This window comes from Esox lucius, chromosome 16, assembly GCF_011004845.1.
Source record: "Esox lucius isolate fEsoLuc1 chromosome 16, fEsoLuc1.pri, whole genome shotgun sequence".
NCBI classification, from domain to species: domain Eukaryota; kingdom Metazoa; phylum Chordata; class Actinopteri; order Esociformes; family Esocidae; genus Esox; species Esox lucius.
The window spans coordinates 11,364,427-11,387,310 of record NC_047584.1 but is presented as its reverse complement, the minus strand read 5'-3'; the positions used below and the strand labels follow the sequence as shown (position 1 = coordinate 11,387,310).

The 22,884-nt window shown below is 44.9% G+C and overlaps 1 protein-coding gene across 8 annotated transcripts in view; it reads left to right on the top strand.

Moving 5' to 3' along the window:
* The window catches only part of sema5ba (sema domain, seven thrombospondin repeats (type 1 and type 1-like), transmembrane domain (TM) and short cytoplasmic domain, (semaphorin) 5Ba), a 155,299-nt gene that overhangs the window by 106,024 nt on the left and 26,391 nt on the right, over positions 1–22,884 (top strand). For all 8 annotated transcript variants that reach the window (XM_010879736.5, XM_010879733.5, XM_010879732.5 and 5 more), the window contains 7 exons: positions 387–449; positions 1,464–1,562; positions 1,979–2,192; positions 5,516–5,801; positions 14,141–14,276; positions 15,144–15,354; positions 15,511–15,718. In XM_010879736.5, the coding sequence (XP_010878038.2) occupies positions 387–449; positions 1,464–1,562; positions 1,979–2,192; positions 5,516–5,801; positions 14,141–14,276; positions 15,144–15,354; positions 15,511–15,718 (1,217 nt within the window). The remainder of the gene's footprint in view (positions 1–386; positions 450–1,463; positions 1,563–1,978; positions 2,193–5,515; positions 5,802–14,140; positions 14,277–15,143; positions 15,355–15,510; positions 15,719–22,884) is intronic.

The window sequence follows — 22,884 nt, the reverse complement described above, 5'->3', positions numbered from 1 at the left end:
AACGATAAGTTCCACGTGTTTTCATGGCATCTGTGTTGTTCGTAGCAATAGTGACTAGAGACTCACCACCTCCAATAGACCCTAATCAGACAGCTTCAATACCTCCAATAGACCCTAGTCAGACAGCCTCACCACCTCCAATAGACCCTAATCAGACAGCTTCAACACCTCCAATAGACCCTAGTCAGACAGCCTCACCACCTCCAATAGACCCTAGTCAGACAGCCTCACCACCTCCAATAGACCCTAATCAGACAGCTTCAACACCTCCAATAGACCCTAGTCAGACAGCCTCACCACCTCCAATAGACCCTAATCAGACAGCCTCTCCACCTCCAACAGATCCTAGGTGACGCAGATGAATGTCACTTTTTTTTCTCTTCTAGGCAACGGAATGGGGCCCAGACGAAGACACCAGAAGGTCCTGTCAGAGCAAAGGAAAGACTGAGGTATTCTATGACTTTGGTCTTGATTTGAGGGAAGGAACAACAACAAAATGTAGTGGTTATTGTGTCTCTTCAGTCAAAGTGTTTTCTGCCTAGGAAGTGGAAAACAACACAACCATTTTAGTAAGCCCCTCCAAGCCGAGTCTCTTCCTTCTTTACAGTGGCTGATAACAAAGGCTGTGTGATCATTCTGTTATTTTGCTTTTCTTGGTAAAAAATTGATTGCTGTGTCATTTTTATCTCAAAGCCCAACAAAGAATAGAAACAAAAAAAAGCAATCTCTTTTGTTTGAAACCTGGAGAACCTCATCTGACCTCAAGTTCTAAAACTCTGTTTTGTTATTTATTTGCCAAGACAGGATATTTAAGGACAACAAATATGTTTTCCCTCCCTCTTCAGGCAATACGTTCTAAGAATGGAATTGTGATTACACTAGGTTTAAACATTTCACAGCTGAAAGGTGGACAGGCCTATCATTAAATGAGTGATTAATGGGTTATATTTGTTAATGCAAATCCTTGCAAGCAGCAAAATGTTGTAACAAAACTAGAATATAACATTTCATATCAAGTTATAGTAGTCGCTCGCGGTTTTCCTTTTCTTCCCTTGGTTGGCTAGTGAATAATACGACCGGGGACCGCCTGCTGTGTTGGCATGAATAGAAAAGGTGAACATCTTTCCATGCAGAAAAATTGGTGTAAAGTAGCATTTTTCCCTTCTATGCTGTGAGGAGAAATGACTAAAAGAGTAAATGAAATTGGTTTCAAAATTTCTAAATGCTGCCACATAAAAATCTTTTCATAATAGCAGAACCCTTGCAATACTGCAACTGCAGCCCATGGCAAAATGTATTGATTTCCAAAAAAATAAATAAAAAGCCCCCACCGTCAAAAGGATAGGGGCTCTAAAATGTTTCAAAGTAAGGTGGGGCTCTCCCAAACCAAATTCTGGCTAGTGCAACCAAAGCCTAGAACCGGACCTTGATATGTCTCTTACCTCTAACCCTGACCCCTGTAGGTGGAGTGTCAGAACTACATCCGCGTTCTGCTGGTCAATAAGACTGAGGTCATCACCTGTGGAACCAACGCCTTCCAGCCCCTCTGTATCACCCGGGAGGTAAAGAGGGATTGGATGGACGGACTGATGGAGTGATAGCTGTCAGGACAGATACGGGTTAGGGTAGGGTGTGATAGAGGGATAGAGTGATAACTGTCAGGGAAAGGGCTGGGGGAGGGGTTTAGAGTGATTACTGTGAGAGGGAAGGGTTGGGGGGAGGGGTTTAGAGTGATTACTGTGAGAGGGGAGGGTTGGGGGGAGGGGCTTAGAGTGATTACTGTGAAAGGGAAGGGTTGGGGGGAGGGGTTTAGAGGGCATGCTAGATAACGATGAAGGGATGCGTTAAGATACGACTGTCTCCAGCTCCATGTCTGGAATGTAAACATCCAAAAGCCATATGGTCTGAAGCAGCCTGCTGAGGCGGAGAAGACAGCTACAACACTCTGCCCCTTTCCTCTCGTTCTCTCTCCTGTCAGGTGGGGAACATGAGCAGCGTGTTGGACCGCGTGAACGGTGTAGCCCGCTGCCCCTACGACCCTCGCCACAACTCCACGGCTGTGGTGACGGAGAGTGGCGAGCTGTATGCCGCCACGGTCATAGACTTCTCAGGTCGTGACCCTGTCATCTACCGCAGCCTGGGTGGCATGCCTCCGCTCAGGACCGCCCAGTACAACTCCAAATGGCTCAACGGTAAGTAACACGCACTCAAACCAGACACATAGGAACCAGACACACGACCTACGGCTGTTAGAGGTGGCATAGGAATGAACTCGTTCCCTACAACCCCTAGACAGTTCTGTGTGAATGTTTAGACTACGTGCCACTTGTGTGTGGGCAAGGATCTGACAAACTGCGTTTTTCCACAGCGCCGGTGAAGGTAAACAGATTGTTTCATCCCCACGCAGAGTGATTGAGGCCAGTGGGTGGGAGGGGGGTGGGTGGGAGTAGAACTCACACGTTCTGTCAGCTGGCTACGTGACTGGCCAGGGGCTGCTTCAGGGGCGAGGCTAGGACAGACAAGGACTTGGAGAGAGAGAAGCGTAGAGAAGGAAAAAAGAGAGTGAAGGAAATGAAAGAGAGAGAGAGATACAGGGGGATTATTGCCTTGTCTGTTTGTGTGCTTTAAGGAGTCCCTCAATAAGCTCCCAGTCTCCCCACTTCATTCATGAATAGTTGGTCAGCATCTGGCAGGTTCTCAATCCAGTAACAGAACAGGTTGATTAGACCCCCCTGAGCACACGTTCGTTCTCTGCTCGTCTGTCTGTCCGTCTGTCACCGCCGACCCATCGTTTTCTTTCTGACTGCGATTCCCCCTTAACTGTGGGTGGCTTATGACTGGAAATTCGATTTTAGTTGTCTGCCTCCTCTGAGGAAGATCCAGCTTTAGTCCCTGGAGGAACAGTCTGCGTGGCAAAGTGGGCTGCGCCCCAAGAGGATGTTTGTATTTCAGATGGTTTGAGGGAACGGAAGGCGAAGATGGCGGGTAAACAACGTCTGTCTGTCAGTCTGTCAGTCTGTCTGTCTGCTTAAAACCAACTGTGATTATGCTGATGAGCAAAGCGCTCTCTCCTTCGCCGCCCCCCGCCCCCTCCCTCACTCGCTCGTTCGCTACCCCACCTGTTTCACTGAGCCCACCCCGCGACACACACACACACACACACACACACACACAAAGCCCTGTGTGGCATATGTGGTGTGCTGTCACTTCACCCTCTCCGTGCCACGAGGAATAATGACACAGCTCACCGCCTCCTGAGTCTATCTCCTCTGCTCGGCCTGGCCCAGCCCCGCAGGCCCACCCCCCCCCCCAGTTTCCTTCCCCTTCTAACACGGCGACTCCTCAGCCTCATCACCTCACTCCTGGTCAACCGCCGTTTAGTACCCCTCCACCCTCATCTCTCTCCTTAATTCCCTATTTCTCTTCCAACCGTGCGTTCCACCACTACAAATGACTGCAGGTTTTTAGTGGCACCGTCTGAGGGATGATGGTTGTTCTTCTGACAGGGTGTACTTCAGAGTGGTGCATTGAGTAAAACCCCCTGCTGTCAGCACAAAGAGATTTGTGTCACCTAGATAGGACTTTTGGGGAAAGCCAGCCAATACTAGCTCATCTTATTCCAGTGATTTTTAGACTGCAACACTGACCTGGATTAATCAAATCACATTTTGATTTTCAGGAGATAAATGTTTTAACTTGGAGGCTAAAAATATAATATTGCCCTTGATGAACATGGTTGATACCCTGTACCTAGAGAATTTATATGGGTTGGCAACAGATGGAGTTATTATATATAAATATATACGGCAGAAAGCGAGACGAGCAGCACATACGGCACCAACAACAAATCAAAGTGTTGGTAACAATTGTACTTAAATAGGATCTCCAGTTAGAGACAACGCCGGAGAGCTGCCTCTAATTGGGGACAAACAAAACCAGACATAGAGATGACTAGAGGGCATCCAAACAGTCAGGCCGTGACATAGACTTTTTCCACAAACAAACTGTCTGAATTTAATCAAGGTATGTAATTATTATTTAAAAACACCAGACAAAATCATCCAGCAGCTGAATCTAGTGGCCCGACTTATGCCTTACCCTCTATTCAACAAACCACTTTAATGACTCTGATAAATGAACTAACCCTGGACGACATATTTTTACATGACAATGTTTTAGCAACGCTACGGGATCTCACGTTATCTCTCCAACCCATGCGCGCATTCAGCTTAGCCTAGAGACAGTAAAGGAGCAGTGTGATAAATGACATGGGAAAAGCAACAGGATATTGGCCTATAGAAACAGCCTGGCGGGGTATATAATACAGTGGATGGCGCAGTGAGATGGAACATTAAATAGGCATTCTAACGCTGTAACCTTATCCGCTAGTTGGGAAAATGGTTTACATGGATTTAACCACTGACCCCGCCTTCAGGGTTAGACCCTCGCTGTAAAATACCAAACATTGTACTCCAGTTGGTAATATAGTCTCTCTCTACAACCATTTCACCCATTCCTAATTGCAGCCCACTGCCCCTGCTCCCCCGTTGGTTTTGATCGGTTTTCTGAAAGGGAATTATGAGTTATGTTATAGCTTATGTACGGCCACCTGCGTTCTCCTCTAATCACATTCTTTTAAAAGGTACTGCTGGCGCCTTGGGCGCTCATCGCCACGGCTGTTTGCAGGTTAATAACTCTGCTCCACGTCCACGCTGTCCGTGTGCGTGCGTGACATCTCGGTGGGAAAGTAGTGGTGCCGTACCATACGCAGCGTTTCCTTTTCCAAGCTGTTCAGCTCAAGCATCGGTACGGGTGCCGTACCGATGCCTTTCCTTTATTTGACCCAGTTTCCCACAGCACGAAAATGTTGCCGCAGCGACAGAGGACTGTAAGTATTGGAGAAATAAAATTTAAAAAAAATTGCTATCCACACAGCCGCAACACCCAGAGAAGTGGAATACCTATTGTGTGGAATAGCTGTTCCTTGGCCACAGTTCAGCATCTCAAACTATTGCTCCTACAAAACTCGCCACTAAGTTGACAGCACTGGGTGTGGACAGCACTTTGGGCGATTGGATGTGGGTCTGACTGGCTGACCATAGGCTGTTAGGGCTGGGCAATAACACCTCATCGCTGACTCACACTGGGGCCTTGCAGCCTGGCCTGGTTCAAGGCATAAGTGTGTTAGCCCTGGCAAACTGTTCCAAACCTCTCCCGGGGGGACTAAGGAATGTAGTGTAGTCTACACACGACTATGACTAATGAATGTGTATACATCTCACCGGATGACTAATGCCTTTATTATAAACATGACTGTCTACATTCATTTATAGGCTGGCATTACATGGGGGACCTCTCCCTAAGGCTGCAGCCCCCCCCCCCCCCCCATTCTGGGAATTCATTAGATGATTGCATATTTACACGTTTCTTTGTCCTGAATCATTTATAACGCTCATCTGCAATTACCCCGAGGTCTTGCGCAGCTCATGCCCAATCCTCCTCTCCCTTTCCTCAGAGCCTCATTTCATCTCAGCCTACGACGTCGGCCTCTTCACGTTGTTTTTCCTGAGGGAGAACGCCGTGGAGCACGACTGCGGGAAGACGGTCTACTCCCGGGTGGCGCGCGTCTGCAAGAACGACATCGGAGGGCGCTTCCTGCTGGAGGACACGTGGACCACCTTTATGAAGGCCCGGCTCAACTGCTCGCGCTCAGGAGAGATCCCGTTCTACTACAACGAGCTGCAGAGCACCTTCTACTTGCCCGAGCAGGACCTGATCTACGGGATATTCACCACCAACGTGTGAGTGATGGCAGCCTCCTGAGGCACCGGTGCTCAGAAGCGAACACGCGTTTGCGCAGACAGACGACAGCACACACGGTCACACGTAAGGTCCGGTACACACTCTCAGAAACGACACGCACACACGCACACACTCCCTCACTGTAATCTTCCGGTCCAGTAATCATTATCATTAAGCGACCACTTGAGGAACACTTGAGGGAGTGAGGCCTGGTGAATCAGCTGTGCTAATGACGCTTACATGGGGCAACTGTGTGCTGCTCACCCAGTCGTACCCTGTTCCCTGCACACGGCGCACTACTTTCCCTACGTAGTGGGCTACGTAGTGGGCTACGTAGTGGTGGAAAGGTCAGAAGCAGTGCACTGCAACAGGGTGCTGATGGGGACCTTCTGCTGTGAGTGGCCGCACTGAGTGAGACACGCCTGAGTCATCAGGTTATTCCAGTCCAGTGATTAAAGATGGCCGCTTCCCCCGAATCACCACAGGAAGATAGGACTGCGAGCATAGCAGAAGACCCGTCCACGGCGAATGTGGAACGTAGATGGAGACTGCGACTTTTTTTCTCCAAAAAACGAAAATGGACACGAGGGCGGCGGATCTGGGTATGGGGAGATGTGTGAATGGCCTTTTCCTGAAATAAAAGCTGTATATGTTGGGATGTGTATGTATAAGTTGTGATGATCTCACAAACTGAGGTTTGGAAGTGTGGAATCACTGTGGTGCAGTGGTGGTCGACATTTAGATGAGTTCCATGCCCTGCTTTTTCAGAGAGGAGTCCTCCTTTCTGCAGCTCTCTTCTGTGAATTTCCTACAACTCCCATGAGGCATTGCCCTATTCTCTATCTATACACACAACCCTACTTGGGTTCTCAGTACAGGAAAGTGAAGGAGCGAGTAATTCCAACTTGGTCTTGTGGATGTGTGAGTGTGTGTGTGTGTATTCAGTGCTGTGAAACAGTACTTGCCTCATTTCAGATTTTCTACAATGTTGTATTTATTTGTCATTTAATGTTTTCAGATCTTAACCCAAAAGTTAATATTGAATAAATGGAATCGGAGTGAACAAATAACACATTTTAAATAGTAGTTCTACTTCTTTCCCTTACAAAGTTAAATTAACACTCAATGTGAAAAAAGTGACCGCAACCAAACATTTCCTTTAGCTGTTGATCAGTCTCTCACAAAGCTGTGGTTCACGCTCCGCCGTGTAGATCTGCTTTAAACGAGCTACATTTGTTGGTCATTGAGCATGAAATGCTTAATAGATTTTACCACAACACTGCAGCATTGACTGGGCCATGCACAGCATTGACTGGGCCATGTACAGCATTGACTGGGCCATGTACAGCCTTGACTGGGCCATGTACAGCATTGACTGGGCCATGCACAGCATTGACTGGGCCATGCACAGCATTGACTGGGCCATGCACAGCATTGACTGGGCCATGCACAGCATTGACTGGGCCATGCACAGCATTGACTGGGCCATGCACAGCATTGACTGGGCCATGCACAGCATTGACTGGGCCATGTACAGAATTGACTGGGTTTGTTAACCCATTATCGCTGCAAGTCTCTACAAGGGTAGTAAAACATAAAAGGAGACCTTGTGTGGACATTGTTGCAGGTTCCCATAAGGAAAAAGCTATTTACAGCTTTAGGGTTAATATGGGCACAAGCTATTACCAACTGGAGTGATTTGGGTAAGTGTGCAGGTGTGTATGTGCGTTTTTTGTGAGTGTGTGACTGCATGTGCATGCCGTGAAATATTTTATTGTGGTCCCTGTAGCAATTAATAATGTAATAACTACTGATATTGTAATAGCTGCCGATGTAATGAGTTGACAATAATTAAATGAAATTGCTTAGCGAATAACGTATTGTTTATTTCACAAAACAATACATTACAGTACATTATTCACTGGTTATTACAACTGGCTAAAAATACACATTTATTTATTGCCTATCATGTGTCACATTTCCTTAACACTTATGCCATTGTACGTTTAGCCATCAAAAAGCTGTTCAGATTAATATAACAAACCAGTCTCCTGAATCTTAGCCCTAATTTGCAACACACAAACACACCTATTCGAGAGAGAGCGACTGAAAGAGAGTGAAAATGTATTTGTTGTATTACTGCCAAATTTGATTTATATTAAAACTTAATAGTCTACATATACTTGTTTAATAAACTAATTGACTGGAATAGACATATATTTAGTTGACAGTAACTAAAATGCATAATGCAAGCTCAGTTACAGTGGGGAGAACAAGTATTTGATACACTGCCGATTTTGCAGGTTTTCCTACTTACAAAGCATGTAGAGGTCTGTAATTTTTATCATAGGTACACTTCAACTGTGAGAGATGGAATCCCCCCCCCCAAAAAAAAAAACACAAAAATCACATTGTATGATTTTTAGATAATTAATTTGCATTTTATTGCATGACATAAGTATTTGATCACCTACCAACCAGTTTAGATGGATGATCAGTAAGTAGAATCTCCCCATACACCAAATAGCCTTGCAATCCAAGAATAAAAGCGTGTGGATTTGATGACGTGGCAAATATCAGCACATACACTATATGGCCAAATGTATGTGGACACCTGTACTCATTATTGAGTTCAGGGTTTCCAGCCACACCCATTGCTCAGAGACCGCCAAGTGCCGAAGCGAGTAGCGTGTAAAAATCACCTATCATTTGTTGCATCACTCATCACAGAGATCCAAACTGCCTCTGGAACAGTTTGGGTCATCAGCAAAAGAACTGTGCGTCGGGAGCTTCATGAAATGGGTTTCCATAGCTGAGCATCTGTACCCAAGCCTCACATCAACATGCCCAATGCCAAGTGTCAGCTGGTGTGGAATGAAGCACACCGCCACTGGACTCTGGAGCAGTGGAAACGTGTTCTCTGGAGTGGTGAATCACGCTTTATTATCTGGCAGTCTGATGGACCAATCTGGGTGTGGCGGATGCCAGGAGCACGCCACCAACTGGAATGCATAGTGCCTACTGTAAAGTTTGGTGGAGGAGGGATAATTGTCTGGGGCTGTGTTTGAGTGTTTGGGACATTTTAGACCAATCCAACTTTGTGGCAACGGTTTGGGGATGGTCCTTTTCTGCACAAAGTAGTGCATAGAAAATACTGCATACCAACTGTGAAGCATGGTGGATGGAGCATCATGGGTTCAGGCTGCTTTTCTGCACCGTATGAGGAGATTCTACAGGAGAATATAATGGTAACAGTTGGTCATTTGAAGATATAAAACGGAGCATGACAATGACCCTGCACACAAAGGCACATTTATTACGACTTATGCAAAAGACAATACACATTTTGAAATGTTCAGAGTCCTGAAAACACTATTGAAATGCTGTGGCACAACCTGAGGCAAGCCATCCTACAGCATCCCAGGAATATCAGCGAAAGGGTTATGTAAGGAGGAGTGTCTAAAATAACTCTTAACCGTTTTGAATCAAATTTGAAAAAGGAGGTAACACCAATTACTAAAATCATGGTTCACAGAATTTTTCCAGCCAGTGCTGTTTGTTTGACCGATGTTTTCAGTGCAGCCATTTAAAAGGACACATAGTGTTTATTTTTTTTAAAATAAAAATGTGTTTATCTGTTGTTAAGTGTTAGATGAAGTTCAGACTCTATTTTATGCAGGCATGCAGGTAATTCAGAAGTGTTCACAAATGTTTTCTAGCAACTGTGTCCTTGATAAGTCATTTCAGATTTTGTGTGCTAATGTAACATCCAGTTTGTATACTCTCTCTTTAGAGTAAGTCTTTCTGTGCTAGCTAGGGCTAAGATTCAGGAGTCAGATTTTATGTAGTCATCTGAAAAAAGTTTTTATGAACCTACAGTAAGGGTAAGTGTTATGGAAGTGAGACACTTAATAGCCAATAAATACAACTATTACATATTCATTTTTTACCCAGTTAATAATGTAATAATCACTCAAGAGTGTAATTATCTGCAAAAATGTATTACATTATTCGCTAAGCAATTCTATTACATCATTGTCCAGTTACCATAGTTTCGTTTTTATTACATAAAAATGTAGAAGTTATTAGATTATTAGCTGTTCTTTCAATATCTGTAGTTATTACATTATAGCTAAAAGTCCCTGTCTCCCAGTGCCCCAGTCTCTCCCTAAACCTCTTCCCCCAGCACTGTAGTATGGTAATGCAATCAAAGGAAACACTGTTTCCATCTGTCTGGACTGAATTGAACATGGTCAAAGATATCCCCAGAGTTTGAACTGGAAAACTCAACAGAGGGAGACATGGAGAGGGAGCTGCTTGTCTCTGTCTGTGTTGGCTGTAGATCTGCCCTTCTTGCGGCAGACCGGGTTTGCCTTCCGTCTCTCGTCAGAGTAGTGAAACAGCGCAGGCCCCAGAGCATGCAGAGGCCTTTTCATTAACGCTTGACCTTTTTGGCGTCCCTCTCCGTCAGGGCTGCTTTGTGGGGCTACACAGCTTAGCTGTTTCTCCCTTTGAAATGGGCCAATTGTAATGACGATAATCCAAAGGAGTTCCTTGCTAATTTTGGTCAGTTCCATCTAAGCGGCTTAATTAACATGTATTCTGCTTTCTGAATGAGAAGATGGAAACTGTTGCAGGTGTGTAGCATGAAAGAAGTTGTTTGGCTCACATATTGATCTAGTTCGACATCTCCTAGGTGACCTGGTAACCACGGTGTCTTGGCGTGGTTTCATTTGTGTGTGCACCCATGTGAAGCATAACCCATATTTCTGCCCTGTTTTCCAGTATTTTTCCATCACCTCAACATTATACTGTCAAATGCACCTTGAAATGAGCTATATGCCCCCTGGAGCATTTCAGGTACAACTTTTGGGGAAAAAAAGTAAAATTACCAGTCTGACCATCCGTTTTACTGTAAAATTAATTTCTCACCAACAAATACTGCTTCCAGTCAGGTTATTTTCAGCATGTGTTCAAGTGTATAGTATTGTTACACAGCTACCACTGTTCTACACCTACCTTTTTCACTCCTTAAAGTGTCTGTTTTAGACCATGGCCACTAGTCAACCATATATTGCTGTAGGCTACAAATGGTTATGGATGATCTTAGCTTTAGTTCATTTTCTTTCCTTTCCCAGCTTAGGTGCTGTACGGGACAGCTTAGCGAGCTTCTTCTTTCTGCTGTGATGCAGGTATTCACTGAGATTGAAACACAATAAACACCTTTTTGTTTATCTAAAATGCATCCCAAATAACCCAGTTACCTATAGAGATTTTTGAATAGGAACCATAAGGCCCTAGTAAAAACGAGTGTGGCATTTGAAGAAGGGGGTAGCATGTGGAACAGTATTTTGCCGTCTTTTTCTCCTGAGGTGATGTGAACAGACTGCGCTACCTCCATAAACCCTGCAAAAAATGGAGACCTGCCAAAAAGGAAGAGCACATCTGTTGCTGTATTTTGTGTTGGAGTTATGTGTGCGTGAGCCTGTATCTGTATTTGTTCCTGGCTTTACAATACAAAGTCCCGACAAAGATAGCAGAGCCTCGGTCGCAATTCAAGGTCTTTTGGCCGTATCTCTGAACTTCACTGAGCGTGTGCAGAAATGCCACTGTCCTTGGTGTTTTTTTGGGGTCTTTCAAGCTCTTTGACACTGCACTGCCTGGACCATAGGGGAACGGCACGGTGACACATTTTTAAAAATGCAGTATCATCTGCACCAACTGGCTGGTGTGCTCAGGGACATCAGCCTTTTACTCCCAACACACTGGCCATGGGGGATCGGTACAATGACACCACAAAACATGCTGTGTCATCCACAACGAGTGCCTGGCCAGCTTGTGTTAGAACATGAGGGGCACCGTGGATTATACAGCATGTCCTCTGTGTCTCTGGGAGGACGTCCCTAATGGCATCCCGTTCACTTCTTAGTGTACTACTGTTGACCAGGTCCCAAGTCAAGAGCTCTGCTCTCTGCAAATGCACTGATAGCTTCTTCTGTGACAAGAGCAGTGAAGAGAACATGTGCTTTGGCTCGTTCTTCCTAAGCCCCTTCTGCCTCTCTCTTTTTTCTCTCTGTCCTTCTCTGCTCTGCTCCTTGTTCATAATATAATAACTTTACGAGCAGTGGAGGAGCGATAATTGTACATGGAATGAAGCTCAAAAACAACAACATTTAAACTGGGCATTGTCCTACTTACATCTGTTTTAAAGGGAAGGTTGAATGTGTGTTGCTCAGAGCACACAGGGGAGGGTCAGACACTGCCCTGACCTGCTCTGTTCCTCAGCTCCATGTCATTCTGACGATTTCGAACAGTAACTCAGTATAATCATTTTTATTTTACTGTTGTAAGAAAGGTGAAATGTTAAAGGGAACTGTGTAGAATTCTGCAACAATAATACAGCATGTCGCCTCATCCTACTCCCTTACGAAAAAAGATCCAGAATAGTACTACCTAGTCCAGCATGGTCTAGATTGGGAAGGAGAGTACTGCCAGTGCCTAAAGCCAGTATAAAGAGATTCCAAGTCAATGCAAACTGATAGACTGACCGGCGAGAACTTTTAAATGGGGAATATCTCAGACATTTGGATACATTTTGTGGAAAACGATTTGAAACATGCACTTGTCTACCAGTAATTTTTGCTTGAGTTTATGTTAGTATTACATTAAAATTCTTACATGTTGCCCCTTCGTCACTCCATAATAGTTTGACTGTTATTTTTACCTAGAAGCTGAATTCCGGAACTTTCTAAAACACCTCAGCACTAGTTATTGCTCATGTCCAGCACAACTGTTTTATTCTGGGGATGCCTGTTTGGGGAAATCTGGTGTTATTCAGAATGGGAATGACTTGAGAAACAGTGCTCAGTAGGAGGTTCATAAAGCAAGAGTTTAGAGTTTTCCATCTAAATAATGCCATCGGCTTCATTTGTCCCAGTAACAGTAGCTGTAGTTGCGGCTGTAGCTGTCCCACAACATGACGTTTGTCTGCCGACTGCAGGCCTTGGGACACCACACTGTCAGAGAGGGGAGGGAGAAGTTGGATGTGTGGTTGCCGACTGATTACTGTTTGTTGCAGCTCATTTGTCTGTGGTTTCCTAAGTCTGGTTTAGGTTGCCGGCCGCTCACCACAGCCAGCACTCGGTGGCACAGACTCGAGCTCACTGCAGAAACACGTTGCCAAAGCAGGAGAAACAAGCTGATGTTACCATCTAAAGAAACCTGGTTATTCTACCACTTGTTTCCAATTTCCTTTTGCATGTATGCAGCTCATTTCGGGGCATTGGTCACCCTAGCAGAACTGAAAGTATTAATGTATTTCTGCAGTGATCGAACTGATCTTCATGCTTGATACAGGCCTCTGAGGTGTCTCAGTATATATGCTTATGTAAAGCCTATATACACACACACACGCACACACTCCCACACTTTTAAACTGATCACGTCTGCTACTGTTAAGCATTCTGTTGCTTAGTCACTTTATATACACAAACCTCAGCTTCCCGGGTACCCAGAGCATTCTTCATTATTATCTGTCACCTTTGTACATATTCGTTGTGTATTCCCTAACTACTGCATTTTTATTTGTTGCTTCATTCTCTTCATTTTCATCTCTGAACTGGGGGGACGGCCTTCAGGCATTTCACTGTTAGTCTACAAGTGTTGTTTGCAAAGCATGTGACAAATGACATGTGATTTGAAGACCTTAATGTCAAACTGTTTTTTCCGTCGGGTACTGTTGTATTCTGTTTGCCCTCCACACTCTGGTAGAGTTTAGGATTTTACACCCATTTATAAACATGACATACAAACTAAGGAGTGTTTATTGATACAAACTACAGTAGAGTCTGGTCGGTTCAGAACAGACTACAGTACAAGCGCCCATACTTATGTGCACAAATGCACACATACACACACAGTTTTCTATAAAGTGGTGAGTAGCTATTCAAAGTACCTGTATCTGTTGAACTAACATTTCAATCCTTGTCACTTTTTGACATTGGCAATCAAGGACAGAGAGTGGAATGCAAACTAAAGAGTCTGAGCCTTTCTGTAGGCTATTGAGTACAGTAGAACCAGCATGAGGGAAATTCAGTCCCATCCCCCCTCTCTTTCTCTCGCTCCCTTTCCCTCTCAGGGGTTGTTGTGCTCAGTAACAGTGGAGATTTGATGTAGTTGTTTTTTTTTTTTACAATATGTTTAGTTGTGTTTTTATTTTATTTGAGAAACAATGAAGGTTTCTTAAAACTCAAACTCCCTCTCTTTCTCTCGCTCTGCCCCTCCTCTCTCTCCTCAATCTCTCTGCCCGTCCTCTCTTTGCTTTATCTCTGTACTACAGAAACAGTATAGCAGCGTCGGCAGTCTGCGCGTTTAACCTCAGCTCCATCACCCAGGCCTTCAACGGGCCCTTCCGATCCCAGGAGAACCCCCGCTCAACTTGGCTGCCCACCCCCAACCCCATCCAGAACTTTCAGGTACTCAAAAACCCGCCCTAACCCCACACTGAAGAAGGACTGCAATATAACTATGCTATCTTGCTCAGGTTTTCTAGAACTTTTTTGTGGCAGGTACCACCAAAGCTTGTCCTCTTGTGTAAAACATGACTGACTGCCTTGCCTACCTTTAATTTAAGGTGTCATTAAAGCTAATAACTCTGAGAGCTGAATGTGCCAACCACTCGATAGCGGTCATTGGAGGTGTCTCACATAACCACGGTTTTATTAAGTAATTTTAATTAATCCATTGCACTCAGTGAGACTTTTTCATGAGGGATCTTCCACAAACTGGCGGACATTTCTCTATGGACTAGTGCCCGATTATGGAACTGAGTTGGGGAAAAGCTGATCTAGGAGACACTGGATCTTAGTTCAAGAGATTATGCAACTTTAGTTTATGTAGCACATAATTTCATCCAGCATTTAAGAATGGCATTTCAGGAGCATATTGTTGCTGCCAGGCAGAGATGTGTTGTTTTGCCAAACAACAATCATTACTTTGTAATTATATTGTGGGTGTGTGAATAAGCGTGATTACTGAAGGATAAAATGAGAATGAAATGACCACAGCCAGAAGCGTAGTATTGATTTAATCAAAGCAACAATATCTGCAAACATGAAGTATACTTCCTCGCGTCCATTTTCACTCTTCCTCCAATTCTGCCTCTTCTCCTCCCTCCGCCCTCCCACTCGCTTTCAACGTTTTTTCGATTTCTTTTTCTTTGTCTTTTTCACCCTGTATTTCCCTCTCGATTTTCTTTTCTCACTCTGTCCTCTCATCCTTTCTCGATTTTCTTTTCTCGCTCTCTCTTCTCGCCCCCCCCCCCCGGCCCCTCCCATCCTCAGTGCGGTACCGTTGACGACGACGGCGGCCCCAACAGTGGCCTGACGGAGCGCAGCCTCCAGGACGCCCAGCGGCTGTACCTGATGAACGAGGTGGTGCAGCCGATCTCGGTGGACCCACTGGTCATGCAGGATGACGTGCGCTTCTCCCGGCTGGTGGTGGACATCGTGCAGGGACGCGACACCCTCTACCACGTCATGTACATCGGCACGGGTCAGTCCAGGTCAAGGTCAAAAGGTCGACCAGGCCAGTTAGGTTTTTCACAGGACGTTCCCTGTGCAGAGGTCCTCCTAGCCACGCCCCTGACTGGGGTAAACCTCCAGGCCCTTGGCTTCTCATCATCCCCCTCTTCCTCTCTCCTCCAATCAGAGTATGGCACCATCCTGAAAGCACTGGCAACCACCAATAAGAGCCTCCAGGGGTGTTACCTGGAGGAGATCCAGCTCCTCCCCCCCGGGATGCGGGAGCCAATCCTGAGCCTGCAGATCCTGCACAGTGATAGGTCACTGTTCGTGGGGCTCAACAACAGAGTTTTGAAGATCCCTCTAGAGAGATGCTCCAACTACAAGACTGAGACGTGAGTTTCCAAACTTATGGAGCAGTACAGTTTTAACTAGGAAAGTGTGATACCATAAGACGGGACTGTTCTCCGTATCGAGGGTCACCACCGTGTTGCCAACACTATAGACTATAGAAATGCACAGTGTTTATATTTGCTGTTTGACTTTTACTCAACGTCCAGAAGTGTAAAAGGCAACAATTGTACCAGTATTTTTGACTCATTGTGTAATCCCATTCCCTTTGGGCTGTCATTTTCGTAATTTAATTTAATTATTCACTATAATTAACAATAACACGTGGGTGAAATCATTATATTTTTTATGTTGCTTTTAGTGAATTGAAGCGACACTTCCACAAAGAGTGAGAACAGGACCAGGAAGGCTGATTTTAGCTTGTAATTTGTCTTGGATTCAGGCTCATTTAGGGGCGCTGAGTCTCAGTCTGTCCTGGCAGTTCACTTCTCTCTAGATGTGAGCACTGCTTGGTTCCCTGGCTTGCATCTCTGTTCATAATGAAAACCCTGTCTCTCTTTCTCTCTCTCTCACACAGCTGAGTAAGGAGAAAAGCTTTTCTCTCTCCCTCTCTCTCTCTCTTTCTCTCTCTTTCTCTCTCTCTTTCTCTCTCTTTCTCTCTCTCCCTCTCCCTCCCTCTCTCCCTGTCTCTCTCTTGCTCTTCCCAACATACTGTTTGTCAGGCCTTATGCGTTTCATTAATGCCTTCCCTCAAAGTCAGGCTGGTTATGCTAGCTGAGGGGGAGCTGCATCCGTGCCTTTTTAGCCTGCTCTGTAATATACACGTGCGGTTGTGCTTGAAGGGCAACCTACTGTATAGGAGATTGTGTGTGTGTTGCTTTTGTGAATAGTGGAGGCTCATGCATATGATGAGTCAGCTCGCCCCTTCGTCCATCACACTTCACCAACAGTAACACACACACACACACACTCTTCCACGAGAGCTACAGTGGTGAATACTAAACGAGGTGTGGGTGAGGAGATGTGAGAGCAGAGCGGAAGCTTCACTAGTCAGGCCTATTTAAAACACAGTGGGGTGGAATAATCACACTGGGCTTCAAGGGCACACCAGGAGAACCCTGTCCTTAATCCTGCCTGCTGCCTTCCATTATATCAGGCAACGTCAGGAGCAGATGCAGTTTGTAGTCAGTACACACAGCCTGACTAGCACAGATAGTTGTCAGTTCACCTGTCGGTAGACGCAGGATGAAAAAAACCCATACGGGAATGGAAATACACGTCAAAGTTGGCAGGCTGTCAATCAGTGTGATACCTGATGTTAGCTCAGGACATGCAGGAAAGTGGAAAGATGCAGCTTTCTTATTTAAATAAATGCACATGCATAATGCATCTACATACATTTGGACATATAGTGCAGACTACATACAAAGTTGTGTAGTAACGGATTAGCCTATAAGGTGGGACAGTAACAGATTAGGAGATTGGGTACTAAAAGATTTAACTACTTTTAATGGGGATTACATAGTCTCATTAAAAGATGTAACTAACAGTAATGAGTTGGGTTTATCTTTTTTTTTTTTTTTTTACTAATGTTTACATTCTAGGTTAGTTCATCTTATATCAAGAGGAGCATAAAATATTTCAGCTTTGCTCCATCTAGAATGCTCTCAAAGACACTCTCAAAGACAATGTTTCATTGTTTCAGACTAACTTGAAACAAACCGTTTTCAAGTTCCTTACTGCTTCTGTGTTACACTGTGCTTTCAGGCTTTCTGCTTGGTTTGGAATAGAAAAATGCATTCTGATTTAGAATCATTTGAAAATGCAATACTGTAGTGAAAACATCCATTGCTCCTGGCTGTGGGTTGATGTTTTGTTCACCTTAGGGTTCCTAAGGTGAACAAAAACATTGCCTTTGTAGTAAAACATACAGGATTATCTATAATCACATTTGTGGCATACAGCTGAGCAGAGATGTAAAAAATTACAAACATGACAATTGTTTTTCCCACTTCCTGAATAACTTCAAGCTACACGACAGAATACATTCACAGAATTGTTTTCAAAACTACACAAATTAATCACAAGGATTTGAATGCAAGTAATAGCGTATATGCCTATGTCGAGTTACACATATTTTCTAATGTTGAGGTAATGTATTGTAAACTACAGTTGGCTACTAAATGAGCTTTTAGTCAAACTACCAGGTTTAGAGGTTCCAAAACTTTGGGAAGCTGTTCGTAAATTGGTATATGTGTGGACCATAACTTTTCCCTTCCTAACTGTGCTGTCGTGATGAAACATAATCCACCACAAGTGTCTACCCTATTGATCATCTGGGGCTCACCGGATTAGTATTCTGAAAGATTATTTATGTGGTTCAGACAACAACAAATATTTCTGCGTGTTAGAATTAAAATAAATCCATTAGGCTACTAATTTTAAGTGATCTGGGATTATGTTAGCGATTATATTTTAATTATCTAGCAACAGTAACACGCACACAGATCGAAATGGTTGTGTGTTTTGTCTTTATGTGTTTGTTTTCTGCAGTCCTGACAGGCGCTACCTCAGTGTCAATAGCTTGCAGGATACAGTCCCAAGACGACAAAGCTTTATTCACAGCCTATACCCACAGTTTTGGCCTTTATGACTTTCATTATCAAAGAGAGCCTTTCCATCCCTCTCCCTCCTCCACTGTCTCTGTAGGACCACAACGAAACAGTGGTGTGTTGTGGGTAGAGAATTACAAACCAGGTGCTTCTAATCCTGAATACTGATTGGCTGATAGACATTGTATATGAGACTGTATGGTATGACATAACATCACTTTTTACTGATTTTATTTCATTGGTTACCGGTTTATAAGGCATCTCAGGAGTTTGTGCTATTTTGCCAATGTTGGCCATATACCACTCTCCCTACTGCCTTACTGCATAAGTCTAAAGTTGGCCATTTTGGACAACTCATACCCCATTTGTTGAAGTGCAGTGGGTGTTTTTTTTTAATCCACATTGGCTGTCCTTGCACCCCCCCAAAAAAAAACTGCCAGATGATTTAGCCATCAAAACAGCCGTGCGACTTATCGAGCTGCTGTCAGTAGCTTTATTGGCAATTTATACATTATAGCAGATGTCGCTGGTGTAGCGAAATGCTGGTGTTTTGCCTACTAAGCAATTCAGACAGTGAAACAAACTAACACATATAATGATATCTTGTTTTTAAGTCTGCAAAAGTACCATTAAAATACAATACAGTAACACTGGTAATCTAAATGAGAGTCTGAGCATATTTACCAGTCCAAGTAGCACCAATTTTTTTTGGGAAGCTATCAGTTTGTTACATGACCATGGGACAGCAGACTAGAGTGTCTGTATGTGTGGGTGAATACGTGGGTGGTTGTGTTGAGCAGTCGGAGTGTGTGTTTCACATCAAAGTGTCTGAGTGCGTAAGAAGGCTTCAAAGTGCATATCAGAGTTCAGGGCAGATAGGCATTTAGTTTAACAGTCTGATGGCCCGAGGGTAGAATCTCAGTTTCAGTCTCTCTCCTGGTTGTGATGCTCCTGAACCGGCTCTGTGTGCTGGATGGCACCGGTGTGAACCGGCTCTGTGTGCTGGATGGCACCGGTGTGAACCGGCTCTGTGTGCTGGATGGCACCGGGGTGAACCGGCTCTGTGTGCTGGATGGCCCCGGGGTGAACCAGCTCTGTGTGCTGGATGGCACCGGGGTGAACCGGCTCTGTGTGCTGGATGGCACCGGTGTGAACCGGCTCTTGTGTCTGAGGTCCATGAGGACAGGCAGTGTCACCCCTGAGGTCAACATATTTACAGCGTCCCACTGAATTGTCTGCCATATATGGAATCATAGTTATAAACTCATTCAACGTGACTGGACCCTGTAACTTCCGGTTCTTTTGCAGCTCATTCCGGATAGCGGGTGCAGAGTACTGGAAGACATTTTCCCCTTTGACGATTGAGTTTCGAGTCGCATATGTCAACTTACTCGTGGTTGAACAGAGGGAAGTGGGTACTGAGTGTGGCGTGATGGATTCTGCGTCGTGTCTGGAAATGAAATGGATTGGACTCCGGCATCTGGTTTGGTCTGATGTGATTATTTATTTAGCAAACGCGCAAATAACGACATCAGCTCTGCCTTTCAGCCTCACGCACCTTCTCAAACACAGCTGCACACCAGAAGTTAGGGGAACAGCTAGGCTAGCTAGCAAACTCACCAAAACGTCTGTGAAAAATAGAATTTCATGAAACATGAATTATGACACTATGTACTAATGCTGTTAATGAATGTTTCTAAATGCATTCTGTTGTTCTTCTATTCCATTTGGGATTGATGTGTGTACAGTGCTGTGGCAATGTTTGAATATTTTATGTTTAAGTAATTTGTCAAATTTTACTTGGTCCAGGTTGGTGGGTTCAAAGTAAGACATTCTGTCCTTGAACAGCCTCAAACCTCATAATGACAACTGAAGTCAGTTCTACTGGGCAGTGTTTAGCGTGGTCTCCTTGGCATGTTTTCTGCCCACAGAAATAGCGAGCCAACTGCCCACATTTACAGTGAGGACTGTGTTGTTTTCCTCAAAATGTGCAAAGAAGGTGTTTCACTTGTTTTCTCTTTCTAATCTGTCTTTATAATAAGTCCTTGTTAAAAAATGTCCCTTTTCTGATCATTGACGTTCTCCCCCGAGGCATCCACAACGATGTCTTAATCCGTCTGGTCGAAACAGACCTGTATCAGGGTTGCTAGTTCCTCAGACCAGAATGGTACAATTCTTACCACCAGAGGATATAAGCGGAGTGAAGTGGGGCGAAGAGTGGAATGTGTGATATCTAGCTAGAGCCTGGAGCAAGTTTAAAAAATGAGTGCTGGACTTCCATCCCACTCGAATTTCGCTGCAGCCCCTCTCAGCCATGAGCTCTGCCCAACATTTTTCATTTCCTTCATCACCGTTTGTTTTCATTTGGCCTACTCTGTTGTACTTATTTAACAAACTGTACCCCACCACCAGTAACGCACACTCCGTGCAGACATTCTGACTGTGAGTTACACATACATTTGCAAAGTGAGGCCCGCAGAATATTCACTTGTTAGCTTTTGTGTAGTTTACACAGAATGCTGTCATGATGGATATGTGAAGGACCACTGATTCACAGATGGGGTTTCAGTAGCCCTGATACATTAACCCCACAACCCTACCTCCCAGCCCACCATTAATGGCTCTAACGTTGGGGAGAAAGTGATCGAGGAGAGGATGGAGTAGGTGTGCAGGTTTCGCTTGCTTTCGTGATTTACTAGCCGCGGACTGTCAGACAGCGGAGGTAGCAGGGACTACTGTTCGCAGCAGTAGTTTATAATGACATCGTGAAACCACAAAGAGGCTGTCTAGGAGAACCACAGAATGACTCCATTTGAGTGAACTAGCTATTCAGCATGACCACAAGCTCGTGTTCCTAGAGCTCGTGTTTACATTGTTCATGAAATTACTTTCACAATCAGACCATTTGCGTGTAACAGTCATGTCCAGCCTACCAGCCGGCCTTCACATAGCCAAGAAATCATAGGCGTTAAGCTTTACATGAAGCTTTATAGGAACTCTGTGGAGCTATTTCATTCTCCAGATTACCGTAATGCCCGAAGCTCTTTACAGGTTCAAATGTGATAAACCATTCATATCTGTACTGAGTCCCGATGTTGAGCCCTGGGGCAATAATAATCTGTATTGTAGCCCTAAAAGGGTAGTCTCCAGACAGTTCCAGGGCGGCTGAAGTGACCAGTGTTTTATTTCACTAACCAGTCTTCAATCCTCAGCAGAGCCAATTGATGGTCTGTTGTGGCTGCTGCCAGCCTTGTCAACAGCGTCTTAAAACACACTGCTGTTAGCTAAGCCTGTATGAACACTCACAAAAACACTTCAGGTAACAATGGAGAGATAGAGAACAAAGAGAGAGAGAGAGAGAGGGGTTGGGGGTGGTTGAGAGAGAGAAAAGGAGAGACTGTCAATCAGGGTTTATTTATTCCTGATGCGTTACTGGTGCTGGTTCTACAATTAAAAGGCTCTCTGGCAAACCCGCAGTATTAAAAGCATTCTCCATCACTCTCCTTCTTTCTCCCTCTCTCACATACATAATTTAACTCTCTCCCCTCTCTCCCCCTGCTCCTTCGCTCTCCTTCAGCCTTGGTTTGGGCAGACACTGTGTCTTAACCCGCACTCCGCCCTCGCAGCTCCTCAGATGCTGACAAATGTAAACTTCCCTGTTTCTCGTCGGGGTCGTAAAATGTAACATCTGCTCTCCCTTCGCCCCTCTCTCTCTCCCTCCCCTCTCCCTTTGCCTCCCCCTGCCACTGTAGTTAAGTTTCAGTGAGGTGGCCAATGATCCCTCCTGGCGCTACTGTAGAATAGGGAAGGGGGAGGGACATTGCAGTAGGCAACGACTGATCTGTAGTAATAGCAGAGAACAACTTAGCGGGCAGCACGCTCCTTGTGGCGGCTAGCCATCTCTGCTCCAGGACATTTTGGCCTCCCTAGCCTGGGCCCACAACTCGCCTAAGCCCCTGCCAGCCCTCCGCAGACCAGACCTATGAGGCTAATTGGATTCTGAACCACGATTAAGCATGTAGCACTACGCTAGCCTGGGAGATTTATCTGGCCAAAGATTTATGGTGAACCGCGGCCAGACCGTCGGCCCCACGGACACTAGCCAGCGGAGGCTAGCCCCAGAGGGCCGAGCGGCTCGTCTGTGATGCGGAAGCCTGGAGGCTGGCCTGTCCACCGGTTATCAGTCTCTATACTCATCCATACTGTACTTTGCTGTGTGTTTTCAGGAAGTTAGACCCTGAAGTTCCCAGCGTAACTATTGGTTAACAACACGTCTTCCGGTTGTAATGTAAATATTTACACCATCTGTCTGTGTCTATTTTACAATGATGAGGTCATGATTTGCAGTTAAACGGAAGGTGATAACTGCAGTCTTTATGACGGTCTGTTAAAGGGCCTTGTAAAGGACAGCCGTTTTACAGCTCTCACAATCACTTTGAAAATGTCCATTAAGCCCCGTGGCGAACGCTGGTGATTTATCACTTACTTTCTGTCGCCAGCCAAGCCACATTGTTTTATTGTTTGGTTTAGTTTTGCTGCGTACTCTGTTTAAAATTTAACAGGCCGTGTTTTGTGGCTTGGCTGTTTTGATACAGTGG